General features: G+C 41.3%; 1 protein-coding gene across 1 annotated transcript in view; it reads left to right on the forward strand.

The window, feature by feature from the left end:
• Nucleotides 1-20,929, forward strand: part of LOC126263189 (ubiquitin carboxyl-terminal hydrolase 34) — a 524,696-nt gene that overhangs the window by 197,558 nt on the left and 306,209 nt on the right. Inside the window, exon 21 of the mRNA XM_049960250.1 lies at nucleotides 7,471-7,662. Within this exon, the coding sequence (XP_049816207.1) occupies nucleotides 7,471-7,662 (192 nt within the window). The remainder of the gene's footprint in view (nucleotides 1-7,470; nucleotides 7,663-20,929) is intronic.

The following is a 20,929-nucleotide window of genomic DNA, read 5'->3' on the forward strand; positions in this document are numbered from 1 at the left end:
ATCATTGCACAGCTTTTTATATTGGCATGACTACCAATAAACTGTCCACCAGGATGAACAGCCACTGCCAAACTGGCTGAGAGCAAAGTAGACCACCTTGTGGCACAACGTGCAGCTGAACGTAAAACACTTGAGTTCAATGGCTGATTCACTGCCTGAGCCATCTGGATCCTTCCCTCCACCACCAGCTTCTCTGAACTGCACAGACAAGTTATCCTTACAGCACATTCGCTGCTCCTGTAATTTTCCTGGCCTCAATCTAAGGTAATATACTGTCCCCAAACCTTCCACCCAACAGATTCCACCCCACTCTGTCGTATCATCTCCTCCCCATTCTCATCTCCCACCCTGTTTATTTGCAGCCCTCTGCCAACGCATCCAACCATCTTTCCCTGCTCCTCTCCTTTTTTGTCCTTCTTCCACACCTCCCTAGCCCACAACTGTAAATAATACTTAAGTTAACTTCCACCTAAATAAAATATGTGTTTTTCAGTTGTTCTATTACACCAAATAATTATAAGCTAAAAATACAGTTGGGGCTCCTTCTGTTGTATCCTGTAGTAATGCATGAGTTCTAAGGCAGAAAGACACAACAACATATGGTTAAAGACATCTAGAAAATCCAAGTTTGTTGCCAAGTCTGTACTAACACTGTAGTATCACTAGAGAGCCTGAGTATCTGAAGAATAGAACACAACACAGCAGAGCTGATGATAGCTTGCGGCAGCCTCTTGTGGTCTTTGATAGCAACCCAGGAAGGGTGAGCTAGACATGTATGTTGAGTAACTGTCGGTTGATGGCTGCAGATGCTGTGTGCCTATTTCGGCGGCGGTGTTGGGAAGTCTTGTGTCTACTACTGACTTAGGAATTCACACACCCAGCATGGTGTCTGTGGCAATGATAATACATCTTCAATCTAACAATGTCTTTAATATTCGTGTGGTTGCCTGCAAGTGCACATCCAAGTCATGCAACAAGTTCATTTGTTCCTAGCTTCCTTTTTTAACATCATAGCCAATAATCTTCTTTTGCGCATTTAAGTTGTAGTGAATTGTATAAATATTCTTTAAGTTTTTTCGGATAATAATGAATACTCACCATACACCTATTGCCAAAAGATGGCAATGAATGTGATATAAAAGTTTTCGTCATGTTACCTTTACAGAGCCTAAGAAATTGGACTTTGCGTTGAATTTCAGTATTGATCATGTTCCTTCATTTTCTGAAATTTGTCTTAAAATCCAAACTGTTTACCAGTTTTAGAAATCAGGAAGTAGTTCCTAAAAGAACATTCAGGACTGTCCTTAGTTGTGGATCTGCCCTTTTAGAACAGACTGATAAACAGAAATTTAGAGTCTAGTAGTATGTAATCGGAGAAGGGACAAAATCTTTGAGGTTATGTTATGAAAATGGTGACCATTTTGGAAGCAACGGCCTTGGATACAACTTGTGATTTTAAAAGGGGAGAGGGTCATGTGACATATCAGACATAGGGAGAATTACACAAGAAACCCAGTGGTGCCTTTCACTTGAGCATAGCATTATTCAGTCTTGAGTTGTTTTGCAGTTTGTCCAGAACAAGCCAAATGCTGGTGATAACCCACAAAGGCTACAGGATGTGCTTGGCATATTATACAGCATGTTCTAGGCTTTTGATCATCTGATTCATCCATTCCTTGTGGGCCTTAAAAACACTTGTATAGGAATGCAATAACAAGCATCTACAATCTGCTCTCTGAGATGTACAGTATTTCTGATCTTTGCTGCATACACAGCAGCATATCTGTATGGGTAAAAGTCTAGTGGACTTAAATCCAGGGAATGTGACGGCCACTCCACTGGCTCTCTATGACCCATTCATCTCTGGGAAACTGGATGTCCGGTATGTCTGGACAGCTAGTTCATGAATGAAGTGAGGCACCATCCTACTGAAAGAAAATTGGAAATGTCCCATATCCAGATAGCAACAACGGCAGTGCATCTTCTCCTAACAACTGCAGATAACAAGCTGCTGTAAGTGTACCGTGAGTGGACGACGACCAACTATATGAGAACCCCATATTCCATCACTTTTGATACACCAACTATATCTGATGGATCCCTCTAGTGAGACTGGACTGTTACCTGTGATTGTGTATCCAAGGTTTGTGGGTGTACTACTGATGCAATTGTCGAAGGTCGACAATATTTCGGCGAACAACTGTTCCAGCATCATCACGTGGCACTGATGCAATGAGGGTCTACGGTGCACTCCAGGTATACAGGGTGTCCCATTTATCTTGACCACCCTAAATAACTGTTTGTTCAGGTGCAAATTACAAAACATTTCAAGCAAATGTTCTTTAGCTGTCAGGGGGATATCAATCAGCATGATTGCCTTCATTGTAGCTTTGTTTTTTTCTAAGATATGAACAGCGGTATGACTTTTTTAAATGGCACACTTTATTTTTTATTTGGTAATTCATTTCCTCTCCTAAAGACATATTCAAAAATGTATCACAGTGTACCATTCAATGAAACACAACATTATTAATTACATAACACAACATTGACTTTCAGACCGGGATCACAAACTCCTCCAGTTTGCTGGAGTCGTCAGAAAACAAATGAAAACCAAGTAAAAACATAACACAAAATTGACTTTGACTCGGACACCGATACACTGGTGCACTTGTTGAATGAAAGAATTAATTATTGCTTCCAGTGTTGTCTGCTGAAGAGAATTACAAGCAAGCACGATACGATCCTCCATGTGCTCTGGAGTAGTTGGAATATCATGATAGACAACGTCTTTAATGCATCCTCAAATAAAAAAGTCTGGAGGATTTAAATTGGGAGACCTAACAGGCCATGTAGCTGTTCCTCCTAGACCAATCCATCTGCCAGGATACCTTCGGTTCAGAACACGACGTGCACGCAAGGCATTATGTGCTGGACATCCACCATGTTGATGCCACATAAGCATTCTGGTTCTTAGCGGTACTTCATCCAGAAGAAGAGGAAGAATTCATGTGAGGAAGTTGGCATACGTTGTGCCGTTTAGACTACAATTAATGAAATAAGGGCCAATAATTGTAGTACCAATCATCCAACACCAGACGTTAGCTCGTCATTGACGCTGATGTTCAACCTATCTAAGCCATTGTGGGTTGTCACTGGACCAATAATGCTTGTTCCTTGTATTTACCTGTCCTTTGTTTGAGAAGGAACATTCATTGGTAAATAGAACATTGGAGAAGAAGTTCGGGTTGGCAACGATTTGCTGCTGTGCCCCCGGACAGAACTGTACACAATTCTGGGAATCATTCCCATGCAATTCTTGATGTAGGTATATGTGGTGAGGATGGAACCGATGACTTGTAAGAATACGATGTACACTGGTTTTAGGAATGCCAATGTGGTATTCAAGCTGTCGTGTGCTCACATGTGGATTCGTAGCAATGGAAGCGAGAACAGTAACTTCAACAGCTTCGTCTGTGCAAGTGCTATGACAATTGCGTTGTCGTGGGTTGATACTTCCTGTTTCCTGAAGCAACAAGACGAGGAAACATCGGTCAGGAAGGTGTATTCTTGTGAAGATATCGCTCTCTGTACAGTTCCACTGCCTTTGTAGCATTTCGCCTACCTTCAACAACAACAATAAAAGAAACGTTATATTGATGCAGTTTGTAGGAAGGATATCCTTTACTGTATGCCTACTCTACACAGCGGTATTTAAAAGGACTGAACTACTGTACTAAATGTACCTGTACATAAGAAAACAGTATTGCAATTACTGTTCTGCTAACTTATGTTCCCCATAGATGAGTAGCATTTCTACCTTCAATTCATTAGTGTACATTCTACTCACACAACTCTTCAACTGATGATGGTTGACGGAATGACGGGCGTGCATCCTACTTATGTTTACATTTGTGCTCTGTCAACGTAGTCATGTGGATGTGTTCCATTACCCGGAGTACCTGCACTAAGCACTGGGAGTGTCAACATCACTGTTGTATTATGTAATTAATAACACTGTGTTTCTTCTTCTTCCGGGGTTTCGTCTTCCATGGTGTTCGTTGGGTTCTTGCATTTTTGAATAGGTTTTTAGGAGAGGAAATGAATTACCGAATAAAAAATACATGGTGCCATTTAAAAAAAAGTCATACTGCTGTTCATAGATTTGTAAAAAACAAAGCTACAATGAAAGTAATCATGCTGATTGATGTCCCCCTGATCGCTAAAGAACATTTGCTTGAAACATTTTGTAATTTGCATCTGGACAAACAGTTACTTAGGGTGGTCAAGATAAATGGGACACCCTGTTGTATGTACCTGCACATCCAGAGTTTTGGCCTTGCAGGCTCCATGTCATGGCCAGTGGTGGGGGGACCGAACCCAATAGAGCTCATATTTTGGCTGGAGGGTGGAATACTGGTGTAATTTTGTAAGCTATATTGCCAGCAAATGGTATGAGAGCGGTCTTCTTTTTTTCTACTTCCGGGGTTTCGTCTTCCATAGTGTTCTTTGGGTTCTTGCGTTGTAGGGATGTCTGAACTTGTTGGCTGGTGTATCCATTTTCGTGGAAGATAGATGCCAGGTGTCGCAGCTGTGCCTTCAAACTTTGTTCTTCTGAAATGGCATATGCCCTGCATACAAGGGAGTTCAGCACGCTATTCTTTTGCAAGGGATGGTGGCAGCTGGAGGCATTTGGATATAAATCTATATGAGCTGGCTTGATATAAAAGCTGTGGGCAAGCGAACCATCGGATCTGTGTTGAGGTAGAACATCAAAAAACGGAAGTTTACCATCTTTTTCTGTTTCCATGGTAAATTTCATATTTTCATGGGTGGGATTCAAATGTTCAAATAATTCCCATACTTTTTCTGGTCCATGTTGCCAAATGACAAATGTATTGTCGACATATCAGAAGAAACGGATGGGTTGTAGTTCATCACTTTTCAGTGCTTTCTCTGTGAAGTTCTCCATAAACATATTTGCTACAATCAGCAACAGAGAGTTGCCCATTACCACTCCATCAGTCCGCTCATAGTACTGTCCATTGAAAATAAAGTAAGTTGATGTTAGAACGTGTCTTTAAAGCTGTGTCAGCTCCAAGCTGAACATCTCATTGATTTATTTTGTAGAGCCTTCTAAGAGGATTCGAGTGAAAAGTGAAACGACATCAAAACTCACAGTAGGCTTATGCAACCTCCACTCTGTCAGCCCACTGATGAAATCTCCCAAGATCCGGAAGTGGTGTATGCACTTTACGACATAAGCCCGGCATTGAGCATTTATGTTGTAAAGTGTACACACCAGTACCTGGCTGATATACTGAGCCCTTATGTCGGAAAGTGTACACATCACGTACGGAACTTGAGAGATTTTATCAGTTGGCTGAAGGAGCTGAGGCTGCAGGAATCTGATGTCAGCAGCACAGCAAGTCAGCAATAGCAGAACGCTACATTGAGAATGGACATTCAGTGAATTATCAGCAAACAAAAGTTTTGGCCAACATGAACAAATTTTGGGACTCCATTATTAAAGAAGCTATTGAGAAACATGTGATCAATAATTTAATAAACAGGGACATGGGTTTCCAGCTATGTCAGGCATGGGAGCCAGTACTTAGCTCAGTCCCCAGCCCCTGCCTACTGCAGCTGGATGTCCCCCCCCCCACCCCCCCACCCCCCACCCCACCCCCACCACTAAGCGTGGCACAGAGTCTGCGAAGCAAGAACTCTGGACCAGCAGGTATATGTATATTGGGAGCACACCAAAGATCCCTCATTCCATCAGTAGGGACCGATGAGCTCAGCAGTTTGGTCCCATAAGATCTTACCACAAATTTCTGAATTTCCTCATTCCATCAGTACCACCTGATGATGGTAGAATGGTTGTTCACCGATTGCATCCAATAGTACACCTGACAACCTTGGAAGCATCATATATGCTGCAAAAGCCTCAGATCACGTATCAATGAATCTGTTTATTTACTTTTATTTTCAAATTGAAATTAGCTTCCCCTGGGAACAATATGTCATTGTGTGTTACAGATTCTACAAACAGAACCCGATGATCTGGTTAGTTGTTGGTGAGATTTTTGACAGGTACTGTCTATGTGTAATGAAAATACTCATTATTAATATATGTCTGACTCCATTTTCTGGGAAGGTGCGGCAAGTACTATGCTCTGCACTCTTAATGAACAATGCTTGAACAGCATTTGATGTTGCTGCCTTTACAGACAATTTTAGTCGTCCAGCTTTAGGTTGGTCTGTGACAGAGCCAGTTTCACCATTATACTGTGGGTAATAGATGATCCATCTGGGTGGCACTGTTTGAACTACTCAGCAGTAATGTAGGGGACACTGCCCTCTACTGATATCAGGATGCTCTCAGTAGGGTTGGTGTGAGTTGATGCCATCATCTTTCAATCACCTGTAAGGAAGAAACATCTATCATCACTCGAAAATGTGTAAATGTGTGCTCAAGTAAGACACTATTGTTTTTCTTGCGTCATTCTTACCTGTTTTAATATGTCACCTGCCTCCTTTGTGTTATTATGAGGTGCAGAATTTAAAAATGAATGTAAGAATTAACATTTTATTGTGTACTAGAATAAAGCATTATGCTTATGCTACAGCAGAGATCCTGAGTCGCTGATAGGCACAACAAAAAGATTTTCACACTTAAAGCTTTCAGCTAGTGGCCTTTGTCAACAGTAGACACATATATGAGCGCCCGGACACACACACACACACACACACACACACACACACACACACACACACACAACTGCAGTGTTAGGCAACTGTTATACTCCATGCTGGATTTTCCATTGTTTGATTTTTTGAATTATGCTTATCCTTCGAACATACAAAATGTGCACTATATGAAACATAAACACACAAAAAGTATCAATATCAACATATATACAAATACTAAAATGTAGACTTTCACGGCCGGAAACATCATGTCCATTATAATTATCCGGGCTGTTATGCCGTGGTCGGTTGATGAATTCTGTGTCGATTCCCAACGTTTCGTCTCCGACTGCGGGAGACATCTTCAAGGGGGTCCGTAGCTCAATGGAAGGTCCAACACACCCACTGGCTCGCTACTAACTGCCCAGTTAGTAGCGAGCCAGTGGGTGTGTTGGACCTTCCATTGAGCTACGGACCCCCTTGAAGATGTCTCCCGCAGTCGGAGATGAAACGTTGGGAATCGACACAGAATTCATCAACCGACCGCGGCATAACAGCCCGGATAATTGTAATGGACATATATACAAATGAACACATTTTTTGACTACAATTAAATAATAGTCCTCTGCATAAAGTCCCAGTCGATATTTACTCAGATATTGAACCACCTTCCCCCCCCCCCCCCCCCCCCCCCCCCCCCACACACACACACAACAACAACAAAATGCTAGTTTCTCTCTCTCTCTCTCTCTCAGCACTTCCAATTTTCTGTTTCAGCTTGTGTTTGTGTCTGTTGGAGCCTCCCGTCAGCAGAAAAAACGTGATACAGCAGGTGATATACCATCTGTACTGCCTCCTCCACCTCGTGAAAGCCTACCAACTTTGTTGTTACTGCAACAACCTTATTTTGAACAGCTGTTCAGTCTCATGCAAACATTATCCAGCATGAAGACCCCTGTCAAAGGAGGGGTAAGTACACAGAGTCACATGATATTTATATTGTTTTGTCTAAAAAAATTCTGTATGTGAAATAACGGTAAATTACCTTCTTTCAATGGATGCAATAGAATATAATAGATATTTGTTTTCCGGTACTTACTACAGTTGCAGTTTAAGTGAACCAGATAATCAAAAACTCTTTAAAATTTTGACAGAATATTATTATTTATCATTCAGTATTCATATTGCATGGGAATAAGTTGAAGTTTTGATTTTCAGACATTGCAGCAGAAGAAAATAACAAGTTGAAACTGTTAACCTACAATGTTTACTACAGGCAGATAGAATATCTGTGAACTGTGACCTTTTATTTTAAAAGAAACTGAAATTGGCCTCATATCATTCGATGACAGAGTTCAAATATCTCCCCTTTAAATCAGTCCACCAAAATGTCATTACGCTTCTTCCACCAAGAGACTGAGGAAGATGGTGTAGTGAAGCCTTTGGGTTGTACTTGGGAGAAGCAGGTTTGACCTACCTATCACAAGAACCCTGATTTTATTTTACTGTAATCACTTTAAACAAATACTGGGTTGGCCAACAAAGCCTTGGCCGATATCACTGTCCACATTGTCCCAACCAGAGCTTTTATTTCTTCTGTAAAACTTTAATAACAAGAAGAGGTTTAATTTTAGTTTTGTGTTTTCCTTCCAGCAAGACGTTGGCATTAATTCCCCCTCCTTTGCTACACCAAGGATCACTAATTCTTCATTTGTTTTATGATTAACAGAGAAGTGAGTAGAGGAAGATATACAATGGGAAAAATAGAAAGAAAGGAAGAAACCAGACTACTACTACTACTTTTGATTTAGGGACAATAAATTGTAGAACTTTAGTATTGAAAGGAGGTTAGCGGGTTTGGAAGAGGAGTTTAGGATGCTCGCAGGGGACATAACAGGATTATCAGCCGTGAAGCGAAATAACAAAGAACAGATAGAATTAAAATCAGGACATGTTTTAACTCAGTGCAGCAGAATCAAAGAATAGAGATTCTTATGAACAAGAAAATTAAAAACAGCAATACAATTACCTCCCATCATTGTTTTCTGCTTTGAAGTATAGTTTTAACCACCACTGGACAGATGCACCTGCCATGGTTTCACCAGAAGTCCTTCTGATGTCAGTTTTTGGGGTTCTTGTAGAGCTTTCACAGTTGGCATAATAGTCATGGAGCACATGAAGTCTTCACTGTGCATTTACTGTGGAGGAAGTTCCTACTTTATGCCGTTACCCCTTTTCACATGACTTCAAAGAGTTGGACTTAATGAAGACTAACGCATTAGTTTTTACTGCTGATGTTCTTTCTGGAAACATCCCCCAGACTGTGGCTAAGCCATGTCTCCGCAGTATCCTTTCTTTCAGGAGTGCTAGTTCTGCAAGTTTCACAGGAGAACTTCTGTAAAGTTTGGAAGGTAGGAGACGAGGTACTGGCAGAAGTAAAGCTGTGAGTACCGGGCGTGAGTTGTGCTTCGGTAGCTCAGTTGGTAGAGCACTTGCCCGTGAAAGGCAAAGGTCCTGAGTTCGAGTCTCGGTCGGGCACACAGTTTTAATCTGCCAGGAAGTTTCAGGGGCTCCATCGATTGTCCTCTTGTTTTCCCTGATCATGTCCTCAGGATTTGGTTCCCTCAACAGTTTACTGTCTTCAAAGCGGAATTATACACTATCTTGCAGACACTGGAGCTGATGAGATGCATTGTGAGTGTTAAATTCCTCGTTTGTTCTGATCCCTAAGTGCCCTTGATTCTCTACATCAGATGGACCCAGCAGCTAAAGTAGTTCAGAATATCCAGGATGTCCTTCTCTACATACAAACACTGCAGAAGAAGGTTTTTTTTTGCTGGGTGCCTGTGCACTTAGTATTAAAGAGAGTGAAAGGACCGGTGTAGCAGCCAAGGAGGCATAGTGTGATCCTTGGATACTCCAGCATGCCGTCTCCGTACATGCTATCCTCTCACTGTTGAGGTACAGAATCTTGTGTCAATGGGAAGAAGAGTGGCTGGAAGTGACAGAAATAAGCTGTGTTTAGTAAAGTCATGAATTCAACAATGCGGCTGTGGTGTATTTCCTTCCAGCCTCACAGACAGGTTGAGGTCCGTTTTATTTGTCTCTGTATAGGACACTGCTGTATGACACATGGCTTCTTGCTCCAGTGAGAGGATCCTACCATGTGTGATACTTGTGGTATGCTACATTTCTGTAAACTATATTTTGTATTCAGACAAGAGGCCAATGACAGTGACATGAATGTGATTAAGTATTTTTAAGCTTTATGCCATGTCCAGCTTGTTCTCTAAAATGTTACGACAATGTTTTTGATGTGTTATTGGGGTGGCTAGCTCATCCACAGTTTTTGTTAGCTAGCTGTACATATTCCTGTGAATCTATTCTAGCTTTCCTCTTGTCTTGTGTTTTAAATGGCAGTTTTGGTACATATGACCAATTTTAATACATGATGGGAGAGAGTGAGTGTGATTTTATCTACCATTGCTTTTTATTTCTTTTATCACATTTTCTACCTTTTAACAACCTTTGTTTCTACTAATTATGTAAGGGTGCTGATAACCTCATTGTTGAGTGCCCCTCTCACGCTCACGCACATGCATGTACTAAGAGATCAGAAAGGGGGTGAGTATGAGTATAATATTGTGGACTGCATGTTTTACAAATTTAGGCGCTACTGTTATATCAGTTATAAGAGGCTTCCTTCATTCCTGTTGTAGTTCTGCAAGTATGAAGAGTCTGAGAACTGTGGTCATGCGGTCACTTCATACTCCTCAACTCGTTCTTTCTTACTGCTCTTACTGAAGTATGAAGGAGTTTAAGGCCAGTTGTGACTTATTGTCAGTACAAAAGCACTGACAAGGCGAAACAATGGTTGTCAGGATCAGATGGCCTTTAATGAAGATGCGTTTTGTGAGACTGTGTAAGGTGTAAGACAAAATTTGTTGATACAGTGTACATAATTACAAATGTGTTCCATTAGAAGAGGAGTGATGTCTAGAACAAGTTTCATGCTAGAGTCCATATTTCACATGAAAAACAGACAAATTTTGTCATATTCAAACAATAAGGTTGTATTCTTGTTTGTTCCATGTCCTCCATCCGATAATATATGTACTTCAAAGGGGCTGGCCAGTACTTACCTCAGCTCAGTACAGCCGATAGATATCTCTTTGTTAGTATTTGTTTCACATCTTTATATGAGATTTTCTATTAATCAATATATGTACTTCATCATACAAAAACTGGCCATGGAGCAACATCCCTCTTATATCCCTGTGACCGAAAAGCATGCTATTTCTGTTTCTTTGGACATGGCAACTTGTCTTTATGGGTTAATAGTGAGTTGGGTAGCTTATCATTATTTCTGTTAACTTTTTTCAAGACCGTTATAAATTTGTTTTCATGATTAATCACCATTAAGAGATTGAACTTCATCCTCACATCATGTTGTCTGGTACTTTCATCACAGACTCGGTAACATCTCGAAAGTGGCTCAACTCTTGTCCAGTCTTTCCTTCTCATCCCATCAGGTAAGTCTCCCCTGACCTGGAGTACTGGGTAACTTTATTGAACTCTACCCCTGTTTCGAAACCTCTCCAGTCCTTTTCCCTCACCCCTCTTCATTCCTCTTCAACCCTTCTGGTGGCAGAAAAAGGAACCACTGGCTCTGAAAGCTTGCATATGTAATACCTTTTTTAATATGTGTGTTCTCCTGCCACTGCTTGATGTATAGATTTTTTTTGTGTCCAACTGCTCTATATTTTCAAAAATTGATTATTTTTGTTGATGTAACGTAATTGTTAGGCTTTCTCTTAACATATAATAAGTATTAAAATAAATTTAAAGCCACCTTCAGAAAAGTTTATATATAGTGTGTGTATGTGTGTATAAGCAGAACAAAATTTACTGTTAACCGATCAGTCATTATATTTGTATATAATAATCTCTATGCCCAGTCGTTGCTTATGTTATTTAGTTGAGTCCACTTGCACTGTTAAAGTTTAAAGCTAGTGCACAGATCTCATTTGTGTCCTCGAAACACCCCCCCCCCCCTCCTCCTACACACACACACACACACACACACACACACACACACACAACAGAGTGGGTTGGTCCTCCATTTTGAAAATAGAACACTGTAACTTCTTAATTCTATGATGCAGTACTTAGGGATACTTTGGGGTGAAACATTTGATCATTGAAGAAAATCGATCGTGTAAATGAATTTCCAGTTTCCCAGATTCCATTCAGTTGGCATACTTATCTCATCATGCCTGTTGTTACTGAGGAAATGTATTTTCAGTACTGTACAATGAGAATGAACGTATAGGAATACCATGTAAATCAAACAAGGTGTAAATGCCATGTAACCAGAACATCAGAAGCTCCACGAAGCTGTTCGTGGATGATGTCTATAGGGAGATTCCAATGCCAGAAAACTTAGTGAAATGCTGAAAGAATTGCCGATTACCTATCTTCAAGAGATACATAACTAGCAACAACAATGTGAAGTGACTGCACACTTTTGCATTTGTGTGAAAAATCAACACTGAGTCAGTTAAATAGTTTTGTTTCTGTAGCGGCTATTTTAAGATCAGCTTGCATAAAACATATGTCGCACATGCACACTATTGTATAAACTAGATGAGCAGCATACTTTGGACCAAATAAGAACAGTCTCCAGGTAACAAAACTGAAATTCCTCCATTCTTGGCTACAGGAAGCAAAAATAAGTAAAATAAAAAATGTGAGAGAATAGTTTATTGGCATTGCTATGTTATATGATGCCAATGTGGTTGTCTGAAAACTGATTTAATTTTTAATGTTACAGTTTGGAAATGTAATTAATCACTGAAAGCTGGAAACTAGTGCTCCACGCCCCCTGTCCCCTTTAGTTACATGTAAAAGATACTGAAAATGCACTCTCCTTTTTTTCCACGTAAATCTTATGTTGATTATATACAAATAACATGTACAGTTCTACATTTCAGAATACTAAGACTCATTCTGCAGGAATAATTAGTGTTTGCCAATCCATTCACTTATTGCCTTGGCCATCTTTCTTTGCAAGCGACTTCAAAATTTCTTCATAGGAAGAGAGGTGTTTGTCAGGCAGGTAATGTTGAAGTTTTTCCAAGTTGTTGATTGTGTTGGACTTAATTGGAACCTTACCAAATGGAGATGCTAATTTTTCTGGCGCAGTCAGTGGACCACATTTTAGGCCCAGAAGAAAACTGTGACTAATCAGTCCATTGATAATTGTCAAACCTGTAATACAACCCTTTCTTGTGTTATCAGAAACAAAAAGAGCTGGTACAGAATAAATGTCAGCTTCTCTCATGTTCCAGTACATTGAGTTTCTTCAGAAATTATTGTCGTCCCGTAATACGTGTGCCACCATGACTCGAACGTAGTATTTCAGTAGCAGCAACTGCTGTAACAAGAAATTTAGCTGGTTTCAAACTTTTAGGTATCACTAATGTGACATCATGCACAGCAAACAATCTGTACTGTTTATTTAGTTTCATTTTTATAATGCTGAATCTTTGTCACAGAATGAAAGACTGGTGTCCTCTCAGTGGAAAGTAATGTTGAATTTAGTTAAATCTCCCAGAATCAGTTAATTATAACAGAAATCTGCTGGGAGTGTGATTTATATTCTGAGCTGAGCTGTCATTTGAGAATAGAGTGCACTTCATTTGGACTCTCCTTGCCTTGACATACATCATTGTCAGTGCTGCTATCTGAGCTTTGTTTTCAAAGGGGGTGTCAATCAAGACTGATGCATCTTTGCTTTTAAATGGCATGAGCTGTTGTCTGATGCCCCTATCAAAATTACGTTGTTTTCAGAATCTTGTAGAATGTACACAAACTGACGACAGACTGATATCATATTAATGTCAGTGTCTGCAGTCAACTATGTAGTATCTGAAGCAATAGAAATCTCAAAATCACAAAATTCCGGACTGATACCCTTTTAAAAATATATGATTCAGTTACAGTAAAACAGATGTATGAAGAGGGTGTCTCCCTCCTCGAACTATCAGACTTACTTGCATTGAAATGTTAGAGAGCAGAGGTGAAGTCCTTGTAATGATTTGGGAATTGCTTCCTCAAGGACCTTAAATTCTGAGATATCATCTAGTGTCAATAATGAACAATGGTAATGTGAGGATAAGAGAAGTTGTAGGAGACTCATCTACTACCATACAAGGCTTTCTGAAGTGGATTATGATGGTGATTACAGTACTGGTTTCTCAGATGGAATAGAAAGACAAATTTTAAAAATAAATGAAACAATATTGCATGGAAAGCAGCTCATTGTATTTAACAATGTGCTCATATTGTGATGATTATGCAGAAGAATTACAGGGACTGATTATTTACAAAAAGCCTAACGAAAAGATGATGATTGAGGATTTAATGGAAACATAGGTCAAAAATTTAAAAAAATGATCATTCAGTGAGAAATTTTGGTTGTGAAAGCAGAAATGACAGAGCTCATACATTAGTAAAATTTGCGAAGAACAATGGTTGTTATTAATGCATTCTTCCAGAAGAAAGACAAAATGGAAAAAGTACTTAACAAAACAAAACTAAAATAAAATAAAATAAAAAATGATTACACTGTGTCAAACAATAAAGAAAATCTATGAAATATGATGGTCCTGAACCAATTTCAAATCAAAAGTGCTTATTGTCTCCTGAGATGCAGCATAAAAATAGATAAGAGCAGTGCTGTTTTTCTGGTGGAACGCTGGGGGATGCGTACCCCTAAACTTTTTCGTCGACAAAGTAATTTTTTACGATGTTGAGAACTTGGAAGAGTGCCAAAGATTTATTTCATGGACGTAAATTTTTTATTTCATTTTTTCGTGTTGATAATTGCAATACGAATGATATCCGTGCAGTTTTTGGTGGGAAAAGTGATGTCATTGACTGTTTCAAGCATTTCGATGCTGTGGAAACCGTTCTCGACAACTGAATCGCTGGCAGCCAGTTTGACAAGCATGTAGTGCCCTCGCCTGCTAATAGTGGGTGATGGTAGTACTAAACGGATATGCATATGCTCAAACGCCGAGCTACCAATAGATGTCTCTACAGTCCCGCAACCGTGATGATGTTGACGACGTCATGGCTAAAAGCAGACGGGTGGTATCCCATGCTTCAGTTATAAGTAATTTTCGCTGCATTATATCCAATGTCGGAGTACCCTCGAACTTTCTTTTAGAAAAAAGGCACTGGATAAGAGTGTATTGGGGAGGGGGCGAAATTAAACATCTTAAAAATGAAAATTATATATACATAGGACCAAAGGAACACTTATTTAACAAAGGTGTTACGACAAAAAGCAAAGAAGTATTGCAAATCTAAAATGAAACAGGGTAGCTATTGATGAGTAGCTGAGTATTTTCTTCAAGCGGTAATAAGAATGTGATAGTTTTGTTTAATTCAGCATAATCTATTTGGAAATGTCATCAAGAGCAGAAATTGTTGAAAACCGTAGAAGTACCTGGAAGATAAACCTGAAACTGCTGTTAGATGGAGAGCACATTTCATTTTGCATCAGTTAGAAACCAGCAGCAGAAAGAAAAATGTGAAAGCATTAAAAATTGCTTTAAATGTTTGCATAGTTAAAGTGATGAATCCCCCTCAGGGGCTCAGCATTCATTTTCTGAGTACAGACTTGGCAACCCCGGGGCTATGAGCTGGGGACTGGTAATGGCCTCCAGTCCCCTGTCACTATAAGTTACGGGCATGCTTCAGTGACCACAGTGTGGTGCAGTGGTGGAACATTGTGGGTCACAGATGACGTGCACGGCTGTCGAAGTTGAACAGTCGCTAACGGGCAATCTCTGGGGAAACTGCCGCACCTCAGTTGTATAAGGCTTACCTTGGCACACAGGTGTCTTGTCTAGGTAGACTTCTACTTCCCTAACTGTTCATGGGACCAGGATGGATCCTTCAAGGTTCTCTCTTCCTCCTCCCAGTGGAAAGAGTGGACCACTGATAGGCACCGACACCCAATTGAACAAGAAGGCTCATGTAGCCAGTCCTCCTAATTCTAGAGCGGTGGTGTTTATAGTAACAGAATATATGCTGCTGACCAGAATGTATTGTTCATAGTCAAGTTGGCAGAGGGTAGTGTTGAAAAGCTTTTACCATTCTATATCCAAAAGAGCTGAGAGGGAATCTATGGCTCTTTAAAGTCAGTCGAATGCTTCTGAAATGGAACATTGCCAATGAAATCTTCTCGGACTTCCATCCGCGAATTATCAATGCAGCTAACCGGATGGAAGCCCGAGAAGATTTCATCAGCAGTATACACCGGAAAAGCCTACATTCACATAAAAATGGACTATTGTTAGTGGAAACTTCTAATTCACAGCAAGCAGTTAATGTGCAAAAAGCTAGATGTCTTGGAAAGTATGCAGTAGCGACAGAATTGTACAATACCTTGAACTACAGCTAAATTATTGTGACTTCCAGAGAAGTTGTCATTCCCAGAGAAGAGCTGAAAAATGAATTGGCTCAAGAAGGCATTGTTGATGTGCAAACTATAATGAAAATGGTGGATGGCAAGCTAATGAAATCAGACTCATTTATACTTACACTCAACAACACAAAACTTCCAGAGCATATCAAGGCAGATTTTCTTTACCTCAGAAAGTGGCATTATTTCCCAAATCCATTGCACTGTTTTAAGTGTGAGTGCTTTGGGCACAGGCATACTACTGTTTGATGTAAGAGGGAAGCCATTTGTGGCAAATGTGGGAAGGCTGCCCTTGAAGGAGTTGGTTGTTCATTTCCTGTGAAGTGTGTCAACTACTTTGGGGCTCACTCTGTCTGGAGCAGGCAGTGCAGTGTCTATCTTAAAGAAAGGAAGGCACAGGAAATAAAAGTAACTAAACATCTCTCATATGGAGAGGTCAAAAAGATCTATAAGGCCATGCAGCCCCTGACATTCCGTACCTCCTTTGCATCTGTTTGTAAACAGCCAGTCCCTAAAACCGATACTTCTACACAAATGGGGGTTACCAGTGTTAGAACTAGTATCTGTATGTGCCAGTGTGCTTCTCCTGCTGCAGTTATTTCAAAGCCCATAGCTGCAATCAGAACTTCGGCCAAGGCTGTGGTTGCCACTGTTGCGGAGCTCCCTGCCCCTCCAAAGATTCTGTGTGGTCCACAGTCCAGTGCTGCTGCTGCTGCTGCTGCTGCTGCTACTACTACTACTACTACTACTACTACAGCCATGGTTGTGGCCCAAAAACCCACTCAGGATAAAAATCCAAGACAAAGTGTCAACCTCTGTCAGAGCCGGGAAGTCAACTGTCCGATGGTGTTGAACTATGTCCTCTCTGACGTATCTCTTGGTTCGTCATCAGAGCTAATGGACCTGAATGCCAGACTGGGGCAATCGCTCTGCCCCAAAGCTGAACCGCCTCATGTGGTAGGCTCCCCTCCCAGGCAGAAAGACGGGGTGAAAGTGTGACCTGCAAGATAAATGGCTCCCATCCTCCAGTGGAACATTAATGGGTTCAGGACACATGTGGACGGACTGAAGCTCCTAGCACCCTGTGTGTGTGTGTTCGCAGGAAACACATTTTAAAGCATCTGATGCCCCTGCCCTAAGGGGCTATACAGCTATCACAAAGATGACTTGACTGGGGAACGCACACCATTCCTCTGCTGTCCCTCTGGCTACTGACCTGCAAGCAGTTGCAGTTGAAATCCACACACATCAGAGAATCACATTCTGCTCACTGTATTTAACTTCATCTAATGCAGTAGACTCTGAGGCTCTCACAGACCTTATGGAACAACTCCCCTGCCCATTTCTCCTTTTGGGAGACTGCAATGTTCATCATTTCTTGTGGGGCTCGACTTCCACTTGCTCTAGGGGTTGGGTTTTAGAGGGCCTTACGACTTTACAAGATTTGTGGTAATCCCACACATATCTGTGCTGCTACTGAGTCATTTCCAGTGATTGACTTATCTGCCCTCTAGCCCCTGCACACTCTGTTCGGTGGGAAGACATTGATGACCTTCATTTCAGTGACCACTTCCCACTCTGCATTAACCTACTGGGTGGAGGATTGCTTCAACAGAACCATAGAAATGGATGGTCAGCAGGGCTAACTGGACACTGGCTGTGTTCAAACACTATGACAATGTCCAGGAATGGGTGGAACACATCATGCGAGTGTCCCATCATGTCACTGACTTAATCATCCCAAAGTCTTCAGGTCATCTTAGGAAGTGACCTGTACCTTGGTGGACTGATGAGTGCCATTCAGCCATCCAGGATAGGGGTGCAGCTCTTCAATGGCTTAAATGCCACCCAACTGCAGACACCCTTACAGTCTTTCCAGTATTGAGAGCCAAGGCATGATAAGTAATTAAGGAGAGCAAGAAAAGGTCATGCCAAGTGTTCCTGGACCTTATCAACCATACCACTTGTTCTACGAAAGTAGAGGATTTCTGATAAAAGCAGTCATTTGCCAATATCAACAGTCTTGAAACAGGGGTGTCTCCAAACAACACCCAGAGACATTGCTCAGATGTTGGCAGAGCATTTTGCAAAAACTACTGCTCATTCCAGCCAGGATCTGATCTTTTGCCACTACAGTGCAACTGTAAAGATGGCCAACAATTCTGAGTCCTACAACTCCCCTTTCTCCATGTGGGAACTGGAATCAGCACTATGTAAGACATGTGCCACTGCATCTGCTCACTACCAAATCTGTACTGCATGCTAAGACATTTGCCACCAGCGTTGCCAGAAATCCTCAACTGTTTTAATTTTATATGGCAGATAGGTCATTTCCCCAACTCGAGGTAAGAGGCAAGCATGTGTTCCAGTAGTTACCAGAGTATCACCTTAACGAGCAGTGTAGGAAAGACCCTGGAGTAAATCGTTAACCATTGTCTGGTCTGGTTGTTAGAGACCAGGCACCTCCTTAGCCGCTCTCAGTGGGGATTCCAGAGATTACAGTTCACTGTCAATGACCTAACCATGCTAGAGGTGGCCCTCCGTAGTCTGTCCAATGTAGACATCACTGTATTGGCATATTCTCTGATATCAGTAAGACGTATGACATTATTTGGAGAGAGCGTCAATGGGGCTTTTGTGACCATCTCCCCATCTTCCTACAGTCTTTTCTGTCCCAGCAGTTCTGTAGGATTTATAAATCATAGAGCGCAGCAACACAGCAATCAGTCTTCTTCTGCTTCTTCTTCTTCTTCTTCTTCTTCTCTCTCTCTCTCTCTCTCTCTCTCTCTCTCTCTCTTCTCTCCAGATTTTACTTTGCAAATCCAGATTTCGGCTAGTGCCTAGTCATTATCAGTACACTATTTTTTAATCTTGATGCATGTTAGTTACCTGTTATTTGGGCATCAGTCGCAGTTCTTTAAATACTCAAGAACTGTGACTGACGCCCGACTAACAGGGAACTAACATGCATCAAGATTAAAAAATAGTGCAGTGGTAATGGCTAGGTACTAGCCGAAATCTGGATACTAAAATTTGCAGAGAGAGAGAGAGAGACTGATTGCTGCACTCTGTAATTTATAAATCACATAACAGTCACTGAGTGCACCCGCTTTCCTAATGGAAGGTAACCTGATGAGTTCTGTAGGACTCGTGTTGGTGACACATATCCTATCCTTTTCAGCAGTAGAATGGCGTACCTCAGGGCAGTGTTTAAAGTGTTAATCTCTTTGCTATACGCATAAACAGTATCAGTCCATTGTAAGGAGCCCTGTACAGTGCTCTGTATTTGTAGGCTATTTTGCTGTTTTCCATTCCTCCTCCAGTATTGCAATAGCGAGCCATCAGTTGCCGCTCACATTGCAGAGGTTAAAGGAGTGGGCTGCAAAAATGGGTTATCAGTTTTCTGATGATAAGTGTGTGTGTGTGTGTGTGTGTGTGTGTGTGTGTGTGTGTGTGAAATTTTAATCGTTCTTATCACATGTTTAATTTGCCTGGCTTGCATATAAGGGACATACTTCTACATTTTAGAGACTCAGTGAGGTTACTGGGCCTCAATTTTTACTGCAAATTGTCATGGTTGCCACACCGGAGACACCTGAATGTCAGAACTCTCAAGGCACTGAATTATAAAGTGCCTTTGCCGCAGGTCTTGAGGAGCAGACACCGTGCATCTGCTCCAGTTTTATAGAGTTTTCATGCATTTACGGTTGGACTACAGGTGTACGATGTATAAATCAGTGAGGCCTTCTTATTTGAAGATCATTGATGCTCTCCACCATGAGGGGATTCGGCTGGCCACGGGAGATTACAGGACAAGTCCCATACCCAGTCTCTTTACTGAGTCCGGAGAACTGCCACTCACCATCCGGCGGTGGCTCCTCTTGGTGCATCAGGCATGTAAATTCCTCGCAGTTCCAATTTCACCCACTTACCATACTGTTGCTTGTCTGCCTCTGGAACGTTTTTCTCCGACCCATCCATGAGCCATAGTACCATTTGGGATCCGCGTACAGTGTGTGCTGGAGTCACTCGGTGTGGAGCAAGTAAACCCCAAATCCAAGGTTTTAACTGTCTACCACTCTGGTTACTGCAGTGTCCCAGAGTAATTCTAGATTTGGTGCAATACAGGAGAAACTACATGCCTCCTTCTGTTTTTTGTGTGATATTTTCTGACATTTTATATGAGCACCACAACTATGTAGCTGTCTTTACAGATGGGTTGAAACAGGGGTCCTCAGTTGGTTGCTCTGTTTTTACCAGATCATATCCTTGAAGGTTCAACTGCCTCAAGACTTTACTGTCTTTGAAGCAGAATTATATGCAATCTTTCTGCCACTGGAGTAAATGGGACATTCTTCCAGTGCTAAATTTCTTGTCTATTGCAATTCTCTGAGGGACATTCACTCTCTGAACTGTTTTTACCCAGCAGATAAAGTGATCCAGAATGTCGAAGATGCCCTCCTCCAAGTACAATGACTGAGGAAGGTGGTGTCTTTCTCCTGGCTACCAGGGGACAAGGGTATTGTGGGGAATAAAGGGGTGGATGTAGCAGCCAAAGAGGCGTGTCATGATTCTCAGTTATTTCAGTGTGCCATCCCCCTGAATGCTATAGCCTCTCTGTTTAGCTCCAGTGTTTTGTGGCGGCAGGAGGTTGAGTGGCTGATAGCAACAGACAGTATGCTCCGTTTAGTAAGGCCCACAACATGGCTGTGGCATACGTAATTCCAGCCACATTTGCAG

This window comes from Schistocerca nitens, chromosome 1 (assembly GCF_023898315.1).
Source record: "Schistocerca nitens isolate TAMUIC-IGC-003100 chromosome 1, iqSchNite1.1, whole genome shotgun sequence".
In the NCBI taxonomy this organism is placed as follows: domain Eukaryota; kingdom Metazoa; phylum Arthropoda; class Insecta; order Orthoptera; family Acrididae; genus Schistocerca; species Schistocerca nitens.